We start from the raw sequence: 13,440 nt of genomic DNA on the forward strand, positions 1-13,440 counted from the left end.
ACAGTCATGAAATTCTTCAGCTTTTAGTCCAGTCACAGTATCATGGAGCTACCACTTCTATCAAGTGGTAAAACGTTTTCTATTGCCCCCAAATGGAAAAAACATACCCATAAAACAGGCACTCCCCATTCTCCCCTGCCTCTAAGCCCCTGGCACACAATCTGCTTTCTGTCCAGATGGATTTGTATATACATGGACTCATACCGTGCATGGCCTTTTGTGTTGGCTTCTTTTACTGAGAATAATGATTTCAAGGTTCATTCAAATAGTGACATGTGTCAGTGCTCCCTTCCTTTTTATGGCCAAATAACATTCCATCATATGTATTGACTGCATTTTGTTTATCAGTCCTCTAAGAAACATCTGGATTATTCCCATCTTTTGTTTATTATGATATATACAGTGAAAGTTTTTGTTTCAACCCTTATTTTCAGGTGCGTTTTTCTAGTACATACCTACAAGTGACATTTATTTGTGGGTCACATGATAATTTTATATCTTACTTTTTGAGGAATCACCAAACTACTTCCAAAAGCTGCTGAAACAATTTCTACCCTCATTAGTAATTTAGGAGAGCTTCATTTTCTCCCTGCCCTCACCAACAGAAGTTCCTTTGTGCTTCCACCTGGATGCAAGGGCCTGGTTCCAGATCACTGGGAGAGAACTGAGTTGTCACAGGGCAGCACTTCTCCATTAGCTTCCTTCTGGGAGAAAACCTCTGCTGGAGTCCTTAGGTCCAGACAGGAATGGAGGGAATCTGGGTAGCATATTCTAAACAGACCTTCAACTTAACCTTTTGTCCCAGACACCTACCTGGTAGAGCTCATCATGGAGTCATCCAGGGTTCCTGCAGTGTGGAATGGTTCCTTGCTTCTCTACTGCTGGTTTGAGATCTGGTTTTCTTTAGCTAAATTATTTACCACTTACCTCCTAGATTTACAGCTTCTAAAAATGTATTGCTATGTCTCCCTTCACCATTTCCCTATTCTTCTAGATTTATGCTCTTTCAATAATTGCCCCTTATTGGCATTTTTATGAGGTCTCAAGAGGAAGAACTTTAAATATATTCCCACACCTTGAGGGCAAAGTCAGTATCTTACAAACTATCATCTTCATCTTGTTTTGGTACCTCTGAGCTATACCCCCAGCACCTTTTCTTTTCAAATTTTGAAACAGGGACCCACTAAGTTGCTGAGGGTCTGGCTAAGTTGCTGAGGCTGGCCTCATACTTGCAATGATACTCCTCCTTAGCTTCCCAAGTACTGGGAAAGAGGTGTGTGCTACCATGCCTAGTTATATTTTTATTACATGCCAGATTAGATACGCTTTGGTAAGTCTTTACAGAAAAGATTAGTATTTTGTTCTTTTTGTTTTTTGTTGAACCCAGGGACATTTGACCTCTGAACTACATGCCCAGTATTATTTTATTTTTATTTGAAAACAGGGTTTCTCTAGGTTGATGAGTCTCACTGCTTGCTGAGGCTGTCCTTAAACTTTCAATCCTCCTGTCTCAGCCTCCCAAGCACTGGGATTAGGGGAATGCACTACCATGCCCGGCTAGGATTAGTAGTTTGACTCACCTGTCTTTCTCGAGCAGATTCACAATTGAAGAGAAAAGTACCAAATCGGCAACTATACAGATGATCCAAAATTGTAATCAAAAACCGCTCATTGAATTCAAAGGCTGTAGGGAACTGGACAAAAACAAGCAAAGCATGACAACTTGAAACCAATCTTTTACAACTAACTAGTTGCTGCCATAATGCCAGGCTTTAAGGAAGTATATCGCGGCTGCAATCTGCACACGTGTACTCTTGAGTTCATTTTTGGCACTTTACATAGGACCAAGAAGTTTAAATAAGTGTCGAGTATAGGAATAAAGAGGAATAGGTGGTCAAGAGGTTGATTTTCTGGGGTATGTTATTCAGAGTTAGTAGATAGCCCTATATACAAGTGCCACTGTAGAATGCATGTGAAAGACAACATTGATCTTCACTTAGTAGAGATAATGTATTTAAAATATAATTTTTGTGTGGTACTGGGGATTTAACCCAGGGTTGTTCTACCTCTAAGTTACACCCCAGTCTATTTATTCTATTTCATTTATTTCGAGACAGGGTCTTGCTATGTTGCTGATATTGGCCTCAAACCTGCAATCCTCCTATCTGAGCCTCCCAAATTGTAGGAAGACAGGTGTGTGCCACTTCATCTAGTAAAACTTCATTTTGAAACCTGCACTATGGAGAATTCCAGATTACATAAATAGCAACAGCAATAAAAAAGTGAGCCTTCTGTGTCCCAAATTTGGATTCAATATTTATTCATGCACAGTCAATTATGTTTCACCTATATCTCTGCCCTGCATTATTTTGAGGGCTACACCTAGATACTATTTAATAAAATAGTTAAAACATTAAGATGAGGCTGGGCGTGGTGGCACATGCTTATAATCCCCGTGCTTGGGAGGTGGAGACAGGATGATCGCGCGGGTTCAAAGCCAGCCGCACTGGCTTAAGAGACCCTGTTTCCAATTAAAAACGTCTAAAAATAGGTCTGGGAGCGGTAGAAGGGTTTCCAGGAACCCCAGTACCACCAAAAAACAAACAAACAACAACAAAAAACCAAAAAACAACAAGAAAAAAAATCATTAAGATGAATGCATTTTCTTTTCTTTCTTTTCTTTTTTATTTATTTTTATTTATTTATTTTTATTGGTGCACTTTATTCATACATCATAATGGGATAAAAAAAAAAAACTTTTGTAGACATACATGCACACATCACCCAGTTAGCCCCTACCCAATCCCCACCCCGTTCCTCCCCATCCCTCCTTCCCAAGCTTGGCTTAGTGGTTGACATCTAATAGTATAGCAATTTATCCAAAATTAACAATGATAATCTCACATAAGTTTCATTTGTCTGATATCAAGCTTTTGATGACTTTCCTTACCTGTTTTGACATCTGCCACACACAATCAATAAACTGGAGAAAAATAGGAGATCGGTCAGCATCAGCGTGGTTTTTGTCACCATGACCTATTCTCTGAAATGAATTAGTGAAGATGATTGGTTATGTTTCATGGGTATAAAACTGAGAAATCATGCCGGGCATGGTGGCGCACACTTGTAATCCCCGCGCTTGGGAGGCAGAGAGAGGAAGATTGTGCTGGTTCGGAGCCAGCCTCACTGGCTTAAGAGACCTGTTTCAAAATATAAAATAGGTCTGGGAGTGTAGCCTGGAGGTATAAGGGCTTCCAGGAGCCCCAGTACCACCATAAATAAATAAATAAATAAATAAATAAATAAATAAATAAATAAACAAACTGAGAAATCATATAACCCACAAAATGTAGTAATTGAACTCAGTAAAATGCCTTCTAAATGCAAAACAAAATTAACAGTAGATATTTCCAAGGAAATATAGGTAAATAATAAAATGTTTCATAATAATAAAAATTAAGTATATAACTTTTGTAAAATACTGCTAAATGCTGGGCATGGTGGTGCACGCTTGTAATGCCCACACATGGGACGTGAAGACAGGAGGATCGTGCAGGTTCGAAGCCAGCCTTGCTGGCTTAAGAAACCCTGTTTTCAAATAAAAATATAAAATAGGTCTGGGAGTGTAGCCTGAAGGTATAAAGGTTCCACCCCCAATACCAAAAAAATAAAAAAAATACTGCTAAAAGTTGGCAGATCATAGCTGGGTGCAGTGGTACATGCCTGTAATCCCAGTACTTGGAAGTCTAAGACCAGAGAATCACAGATTCAAGGTCAGCCTCAGCAATTTAATGAGTTTCTGAGAAATCTAGTGCAAATCTGTTTCAAAAACAAAAACTAAGAAATGGCTGAAGTATAGATCAGAGGTAAAATGCTTCTGGGTTCAATCCCCAGGACCCACCCCCCATACACAAAATTATTTGATACAATCATAGTTTTGTACCAATCCTGGACAGCTACAGATAGAATGGACTGGATTTTTCTGCACAGTATGGTACAATCATGTAAACCAGTTCTTTCAGTTTTGAAGGAACTAACCCCAATTTCAAGACTTGAAATCATGTGCCAAAAGTATGATTATTAGAAGTTCTTTCTTTCTTAAAAACAAGTCAAAACCAACAACCTTACAATGTATTCATTAGCTAAACAATGATTATTTCTACTTGAAAATGTTATTCATACTATTTATGAAATTTGGATGAAGGCTAAAAGCAACATTGCGGTGTTTCTAAAAGTGTAATCTATGGATTCCCTTTATGAGAATCAGTGAGGAGCTGAGAAAAATGCAAGAGAGAAAATAGGCAATAAAAGGGAATTCAGATAAATGAGGAGAGAGATCAGTAACATAGTGGAAAGGGATTGGGAGAAGGAGATGAGGACGGGAAAAGGGAGGCCTGGAGAAGGAAATAGTTCAAATAATGCTATGTCCATATATGAAGATATTATCGATCTCACTAATACGTATGGGGAGGTAGGAGGGAGAAGCAGGGTAGGATGTGGCAGGAAACATACTAAGTGCTATGTGCATGTATGAATATATCACATTGAATCTCACTATGATGTATAATTACAATGCACCAATAAAAGTGTTTCAAAGGGTACTTGGAAACAAGACCTGAGGATATGAACTTTAATAGGTTCTTTTGATGATTTAAAAATATATATATCAGGAAATAATAATAAAAAGTCTCAACTAAAAGCCTGGCATTTCTTTAAAATATATTTGGCCTTTGTAGTAGCTGTATTAGTTTAGAGAAAAGTATCATCCTATCATCCCTTTTGTGAAATGTCAATTTAAACATTTCTATGCAGAATCTCCATATTACTTTCAAGTGAAACTCTATAAGAGTGCAGGTGGAAAAACATGTCTCCTACAAAGACATAACAAACCTATCTACTAAAAACACCCAAGGTAGCCAGGTGTGGTGGCACATGCTTGTAATCTCTGCGCTTGGGAGGCTGAGACAGGAGGACTGTGCAGGTTCAAAGCCAGCCTCAGGTACTTAGTGAGGCTCTCAGCAACTTAGTGAGACCCTGTTTTCAAATAAAATATAAAATAGGGCTGGGAGTATAGCCCGGAGGTAGAAAGCCTCTGGGTTCCACCCCCAGTACCACAATAAATAAATAAATAAATAAATAAATAATTAAGAAAAATAAAAACACCCAAGGCACCACCTATTTTCAAATCTCTAAAGTGGTTTTTATGTACATTCCTCAGATTTTTATTTTAGTTCTGAATGTGTGGTTTAGCAACTAATGCTTCAATCCCAAATGACAGTCATCTGACACTTCTTAAAACTTAGCTTGTTTACTTACAGATGCAAATTTATGTCCAAAGCTTATCCATTCTTTTTGTATCAATATTTCAAAGCCTTCAATGCTCCTGTAGAAGCTATCCAACATCAGCATGGCCAGGGATGTCAGCTGAGCGGTCCTGTCCCATCCGTCACTGCAGTGTACAAGAACTGAGCTCTTCCCTGAAGAAACTTTGTCTGCCACTTGAATGGCTCCTGTCAGCACGAGCTGGCAGAGAAAAATATGCGAGTCAGTAGGGAGCGCTAACATATTGCATAAATTTAAAAGTATAATTTTTAACTTCAGTTGAAATCCTGCTTTAAAATTATCCATCAACAGAACAGAAAGAAATAGGAGAATAGACTACCACGAATGGAGGGATCTGTTGATCTTCCTCTGCCTACAAAGACTATGTTTGGGTGTGCCAAGATGTTAAAAAGCAAAGCTGAACTGCATTTCAATTATGTTCTCATGGATATAACGGTAATAGTTTGCTGGGACTGTCATAAGAAAGTACTGAAAACTGTGTGGCTTAAACCACAGAATCTGATTGTCTAACAGTTCTGCAGGCTCAAAGTCTGAGGTGTCATCAGGATCAGGCTAGTCTCTGCAGGAGTCCGTAATCAACAACTCTCCTAACATTGAGTTTGTGGGCCTGGGGCAACCAATCTCCAATCTTCACAAGGCACTCACCCTGCCTGCATGCCTATGTACAAATTTTCCCTCTTTATAAAGACATCAGTCATACTGAAGTAGAGGCTTACTTTATAAACCTCATCTTAACTCATTATATCTGTAAAGACCTTATCTCCAAATAACATGATGATTCAAGGTACTGGGGGTCAGGACTTCAACATATCAATGGAAGGACAACATTGAACACTTAACCGTGATTATATTCTGGATCTCATTGGCCAAACAGTAGGTCTAGTCTAGATCTTATAGGACTGTCACAATGGAAGTTACTTCTTGGCCATTAAATTGACAAAATATGGACTCTTATTTGGTTCATGAACAGCAGAATATTTATCCTACAGATAAAGAAATAGACTTCTAGTAAAAAGTTAAGACTGAGAAGCACCACTAAATTTATGGATACAAATTATGGCTATGGCATTATTTTTGATGATATAAGTATTGACAGAGGTATATTTCACAAACCATAGAATTTACCCATGATAAATGAGAAGTTCAAGAAAATTTAATAAACTTATACAACTGTGCAATAATCACCATACTCCATTTGTAGAATGCTCTATTACCCAAAAAGTTTCCTTGTGTCATCTGAGGTCAACCCTCAGCACCAAGCAACCACTGAATTGCTTTCTGTCTCTAGTTTTGCTTTAATAGGCATTTTATATACATGGAATCACAAAATATGCAGCCTTTCATGTCTGGCTCCTTTTCCTTAGCATAATTATCTTTATAAGCCTCATCCATTGTGTAGAATGGATCAGTAATTCATTCCTTTTTATGGTCTATAGCATTCTACTCTATAGACAAACCACATGTTATTTATCCATGCATCAACCAATAGACATTTGACTGTTTCTAACATTTTTTGTAGTACTTGGGATAGAACCCAGGGCCATTCTACTTCCTAGCTACACCCCTAGCCCTATTTTTATAGTTTTTAATTTGGAAACAGGGTCTCTTAAGCCAGTGTGGCTGGCTTCAAACCTGCGCGATCCTCCTGTCTCTGCCTCCCAAGCACGGGGATTACAAGTATACACCACCACGCCCAGCTTAGTCTTTATATTTTTTTAAAACAGGGACTCACTGAGTTGCAAAAAGCCTCGCTAAGTAGCTGAGACTGTCTGTGAACCACGATCCTCCGGTCTCTGCCTCCTGAATGCTGGGATTACAAGTGTGGCCACCATGGCAGGCCTATTCTTTGTTTTGAAACAATGTTTCACTAAGTTGCAAAGGGCCTCACAAAGTAGCTGAGACTGTCTGAGAACCCATGATCCTCCTTATTCAGCCTCCTCAGTACTGAGATTACAGTGTGTGCTACCACACCTGGCTTAGCATTTTTGTTTTTATAAATAATGATGCTTTGAACTTTGGCAAAAGTATTGCTGAAGGGACAACACATTTTCATTCATCTAGGGTATACTGCTAGTAGTGAAATGGTTAGATCACATGGTAAATGAATAACTTTTAAAGGAACTGATAAATTGTTTTCAAAATGGTTGTACCATTTCTTTTTTTTTCCTTTTTAATTTTTTTTATTGGTGCATTGTAGTCATACATATTAATCGGGTACAAGATGGTGGAGGCATACATGCACACATCACCCACTTAGCCTTTACCCAATTCCTGCCTCATTCCCTTCCCCTCCCTCCTCCTCAAGTTGGCTTAGTGATTGACATTGATATGCTTGTTAATGTACATCATATACATTAGAGAATTTCCCTCTTCCCTCCTCTCATCCCCTCAGTTAGGTCACCTTATTTGCTCATTTATCATATCTTATATCTTTTTCTTTGTCTAGAGTTCCTCCTATGACCCATTTTCTCCCTAGCTTCTGCATATGAAGAATAACCTATTTCTTATTTTTGTGACTGACTAATCTCACTTAGTGTAATGTTCTCCAGTTCCATCCATTTCCCTGTAAATGACATAACTGTGTTTTCCTTTATGGCTGAGTAAAATTCCATATATATATACACATGTACATATCCCATAGTTTTGTAATCCATTCATCTGTTGATGGACATTTTGGCTTGTTCCATAGTTTGGCAATGGTGAATTGTACAGCTATGAACCTAGGTACACATGAATTAGTTTGGGAGTCTGGTTTCCATTCTCTTGGGTAGATACCCAGAAGTGAAATTGCTGGATCATATGGTAGGTTCATTCCCATTCTTCTGAGGATCCTCCATATTGTTTTCTAAAGTGGTAGCACTAATTTGCAATCCCACGAATAATGTATTAGAGCTCCCAATTCTCCACATCTTCACCAGCATTTGTTGTTATTTGTGGTTTGAATTACTGCCATTTTAGTTGGAGTTAGGTGAAATCTCAGGGTAGTATTGATTTGCATCTCTCTGTTTGTTAATGATGTTGAACATTTTTTCATGCATTTATTGGCCACTTGGATTTCTTTTTCCATGAAGTGCCTATTTAGTTCACTTGCCCATTTTTTGATTCGATCATTTGTTTTGTTAGTGTTGAGTTTCTTGAGTTCTCTGTATCTTCTAGATATTAGTCCTTTATTGGAGGAGTAGGTGGCAAAATTTTTCACCCATTCTGTTGGCTCTTGCTTGAGATTCTTGACAGTTTTCTTTGCTGTACAGAAGCTCTTCAGCTCCATGCAATCCCACGTATTGATCTGCCTTTTAGTTCCTTGTGCCTTTGGGGTCTTGTTGAGAAAAATTTTACCTGTGCCTATATGTTATAGTGTTGGACCTATGCCCTCTTCAAGAAGCCTCAAAGTCTCTGGTCTAGTTTCCAAGTCTTTGATCCATCTTGAATTGACTCTTGTGCAGGGTGAGAAAATGAGGTTTACTTTCATTTTTCTGCGTATTGTTAACCAGGTGTGCCAACACTATTTGCTGAACAGGCTATATTTTTTCCAGTTTATGGGTTTTTTTATTTTTTTGGTGGTACTGGGGGTGGAACCCAGAGGCTTTCTACCTCCGGGCTATACTCCCAGACCTTTTTTATATTTTATTTGGAAACAGGGTCTCGCTAAGTTGCTGAAAGCCTCACTAAGTATCTGAGGCTGGCTTTGAAACTGTGCTATCCTCCTGTCTCAGCCTCCCAAGCGCGGGGATTACAAGCGTGCGCCACCATGCCTGGCCTCCAGTTTATGTTTTGGCCCCTTGGTCAAGATTAAATTGGCTATAAGTGTGTGGATTTGTTTTTGCGTCTTCTATTCTGCTCCACTGGTCTATGTATCTGTTTTTGTGCCAGTACCATGCTGTTTATATTACTATGGCTTTGTAGTATACTTTAAATTCAGGTATGTGATTCCTCATGCACGACTTTTGTTGCTGAGAACAACTTTGGCTATTCTGGGTTTTTTGTTGTTTCAAATAAATTTTATTTTGTTTTTGTTTTTTTTTTGGTACTGGGGATGGAACCCAGGGTATTCTACCTCTGTGCTACACTCCCAGCCCAACTTTTTATTCTTTATTTTGAAACAAGGTCTCACTGAGTTGCAAAGGGCCTCACTAGTAGCTGAGGCTGTCCATGAACCTGGATCGTCCTGTCTCAGCCTCCCAAATGCTGAGATTACAAGCGTGCACCACCACGTCCAGCTTGTTCCAAATACATTTAATAACTGATTTTTCTATGTCTGTAAGAAATGACCTTGGTCATTTAATGGGTATTGCACTGAATCTGTAGATCACTTTTGGAAGTGGTGGTTGTACCATTTCTCATTCCACTGGTTTTATATGAAGGTACCGTTCTTTTCATGTGCTTTTAAGCCATTTGTATATACTTATTCATTTTGTGTTTATTTATACTGAGGATTGAACACACAACACTCTACTACTGAGCTACTACTCTCAGCACATTTTTAAGATTTTGAGTGGAGGTCTTGCTGAGTTGTCCAAGCTGGCCTTGAAATTGTGAACCTCCTGCTTCAGCCTCCTGAGTAGCTGGGATTAACAAAACTGAACCACTGTGCCCAGCTTGAGTTGAATTCTGAAAAAAATCTTAGCCAGGCGTGGTGGCATACGCTTGTACTTCCAGCATTCATGTGGCTGAAAACTGGAGGATCACAGTTTGCAGACAGACTCAGCTACTTGGTGAGGCCCTTTGCAACTCAGTGAGACCCTATTTCAAAAAAATAAAAAGACTAAAAAATAGGGTTGGGGGTGTAGCTCGGAGGTAAAATGCCCCTGGATTCCATTCCCAGTACTACAAAAAAAGAAAATCTTATTGCATAGAGCCAGGCGTGGTGGTGCATGCTTGTAATCTCAGCATTTTGGAGGCTAAAACAGGAGGATTGTGGTTCTCAGACAGCCTCAGCTACTACTCATTGAAGCCCTTTGCAACTCAGTGAGACCCTGCTTCAAAATAAAGAATAAAAAATAAAGCTGGGGGTGTAGCTCGGAGGTAAAATGCCCCGGGTTCCATCCCCAGTACCGAAAAAAAGAAAAATTCTTATTGCAAGGAGCTCCCAAAATTCTATCAATCATACTTAGTCATGTATTGTGGTCATTTTAACTAATGCAAGGGAAATGAAATACTCATTTATCATTTTTTGGTACTGGGGATTGAACCCAGGGTCATTCTACCTCCAGGCTCTAACCCTAGCCCTTTTTTATTTCTTATTTTAAAACAGGATCTCACTAAGTTGCCAAGGCTGGCCTTGAACTTTAGATCCTCTATCTCTGCTTCCCAAGTTTTGGCATATATCACTATGCTTGGGTTGAAATACTCATTTGTTTAAATTAATTCAGGGAAAACTCAGACCATGTGAAAGCTCTGACCAAATTTTAAATGAAATGTAGCATAATTTTTATATAAATAGTAACAAGAGATAAGTGGACAAAGTGGTGCTGAGAAGGAAAGGTTAGTTAACCTGAGTATGACAGGCCATTAATTATCTATACAAAACTCACTGCTCCTAAAAGGACTAGTGTACTTTATTTTAAGCATCTTAAGTATTCTCCTTGTAATCCTGTTTGCAGCTTTAATTTGAGGTACTTCTGAAAAAAAGGCCATTGAGAAGTAGTGGCAATATACTTTATCACTTGAGTCTATGTTAACGAAGTTGTGGTTCTAATGCATTTTACAGAGGGCAACTCTTACCCCAGATACTTCTCTCCCAATAAAAAGGATGCAATCTCAGTCAATTATTTTAAAAAAGCTTATTAGAATTTTTCAATTAAACATGAATTTCCAGAATCATTTCTGACAGGAACAGTTATAATTATCTAATGAAACTAAATCAGTCTTTTAAAACCATTATCACTGAACATTTTAATAATCTGATCGCCTTGTGACTTGTAGGAAGAAATGACAACAAGCAGTATACTTGATGGTAATGATTAAGAGCACTGGCTCTACATCCAAAGGGCTGGGTTAAAAACCTCATTCCACGACTCTGGATATCTCTCCCCTTAGGTCTACTACACAGTCATGGTTTCTTTCTCTTTAATGCAGGGGAAGGAATGGCACCTCTGCACATTTGCTTCATACTAAAACACAATCCACCCAAAGTGTCCACATTGTGCCTAGTCACTAGTAGCTGCCCAACAGTGTTCATCCAAACAGCTAAGTAACATACCACATTGAAGTAAGAATGAGGAGCCGGGCGTGGTGGCGCACGCTTGTAATCCCAGCACTTGGGAGGCTGAGACAGGAGGATTAGGCAGGTTTGAAGCTGAGACAGGAGGATTACGCAGGTTTGAAGCCAGCCTCAGCTATTGAGTGAGGCTCTCAGCAACTTAGTGAGAACCTATTTCCAAATAAATTATAAAATAGGGCTGGGAGTATAGCCCGGAGGTAGAAAGCCTCTGAGTTCCATCCCCAGTACCACCAAAATAAATGAATAAATAAATGAATAAATGAATAAATAAATGAATAAATGAATGAATAAATAAATACAGTGTTAGTTCCTTCAAATTGCTTCAAGTTCTATTAAGAATAGATTATTTTTTCAGGGCTAGGCGAGTAACTCAGTGACAGGGCACTGCATTGTGAGACCCTAGGTTCCATCCCAAGCACCATAAGAAAAAGGAGTAGAGAACTTTTGATGCTTCTGTCAAGATAAAAGAATGAACATATAATAACACAAAACTCATTCCATAACTTTACTCAATTTGAGATTAATTTCAACCACCTCTATCAATGTTCATGGGGGTCATACCCAGTAATTGCTAGACAATTAATTGGCTCTTCCTAACTAAACCTGCATGAACAACTGGAGTGGAGTATTTACCACTGACAAGACTGAAAGAGACACTTCTAAAAACTCTAAAAATGCTGGGTGTGGTGGCGCACGCTTGTAATCCCAGTGCTTGGGAGGCAGAGACAGGAGGATTGCGCAGGTTTGAAGCCAGCCGTGCTGGTGTAAGAAACCCTGTTTCCAAATAAAGAAGAAGTATAAAATAGGTCTGGGAGTGTAGCCAGAGGTAAAAGGGCTTCCAGGAACCCCAGTACCACCAAAACAAAATAAAACAAAAACTCTAAAAATAAGCTGGGGGAGATGTGAAATCTTTAATTTAGTAAAGCAAATAAAAAAGAAATATAAAGCTCTCCAATGTAGAGTCTTCTACTACCAACAGTTTCTCTTTCAGCATTTGATTATAAATGCTTATGGAAAAAATCCTGTTTTATTAACAATGCTTTATGTTATATATACAAATTTAAAATATACTTGCCTTGATATGTTCTAACCAATGAGTAGACTCTAAACTGGACAACCAGTGTGATTCTTCTACATTTGGATAAACAATGTCTTTCACTTTTTTTAAAGATTCCCGCATAACATGAATGTTGTGAATGTCTAAGAAAGACAGCTCTGCATTATGATATGCATCATCACTTTCATATCCTCCTCCTGTTGCCTAAGAGCAATAAGACAGTTAGTTGAGTTTTATATATAATCAGTTACTTACCCAAATAGTTCAAAAGTTATTTGTCTTCCAAATTTCAACCCTAACTCAAACTGAAATAAATAATACAGGTGACTTGCCTTCCTCTGAAATACTGAGCCCCAACATTAACCAGACTTTTGTTTTTAATGGTATTGGAGATTGAACCCAAAGGTTTTTTAAATCTGAGCTATACCCTCAGACATTATATTATCTTTTGTTTTGAAAAACCAAACAAAAAGTTGCTGAAAGTCTTGCTATGGTGAGGAGGTTGTACTGTAATTCTCCTATCTCAGCCTTCCCAAGTACTAAGATATGACAGTTGTCATACCGCCACAACTGGCACATTAGTCATACTCTGAACTAGATGAAAAGATGGAAGGCAGGTAATGTCCTGGAGGCAAAAATCCTTTTCAAAATTCTCTGAAATCGCTGATTTTCTGGATCTGGAAAGGCAAAAGCAGGCTCTCAAAGGCCCTAGGCCTCCATCATTTTTGTAGCTATTCTTCAGGTGGGATGGAGGCAGCCAAACTGAGGGGGCAGCAGGTACTCCTAGCTTCATAACAGCAGGAAGAACAAAAAGGCTTGG

General features: G+C 38.7%; 1 protein-coding gene across 4 annotated transcripts in view; it reads right to left on the bottom strand.

The window, feature by feature from the left end:
* The window catches only part of MTM1 (myotubularin 1), a gene marked incomplete at both ends in the record, with an annotated part of 88,672 nt that overhangs the window by 11,385 nt on the left and 63,847 nt on the right, over positions 1 to 13,440 (bottom strand). For 3 of the 4 annotated variants that reach the window (XM_080718588.1, XM_080718587.1, XM_080718585.1), the window contains 4 exons: positions 1,581 to 1,694; positions 2,951 to 3,043; positions 5,317 to 5,523; positions 12,639 to 12,824. In XM_080718588.1, coding sequence (XP_080574714.1) covers positions 1,581 to 1,694; positions 2,951 to 3,043; positions 5,317 to 5,523; positions 12,639 to 12,824 — 600 coding nt within the window. The remainder of the gene's footprint in view (positions 1 to 1,580; positions 1,695 to 2,950; positions 3,044 to 5,316; positions 5,524 to 12,638; positions 12,825 to 13,440) is intronic. The other variant, XM_080718586.1, reaches the window with a different exon arrangement.

The sequence above is a fragment of the Muscardinus avellanarius genome, assembly GCF_963383645.1.
Source record: "Muscardinus avellanarius genome assembly, chromosome: X".
In the NCBI taxonomy this organism is placed as follows: domain Eukaryota; kingdom Metazoa; phylum Chordata; class Mammalia; order Rodentia; family Gliridae; genus Muscardinus; species Muscardinus avellanarius.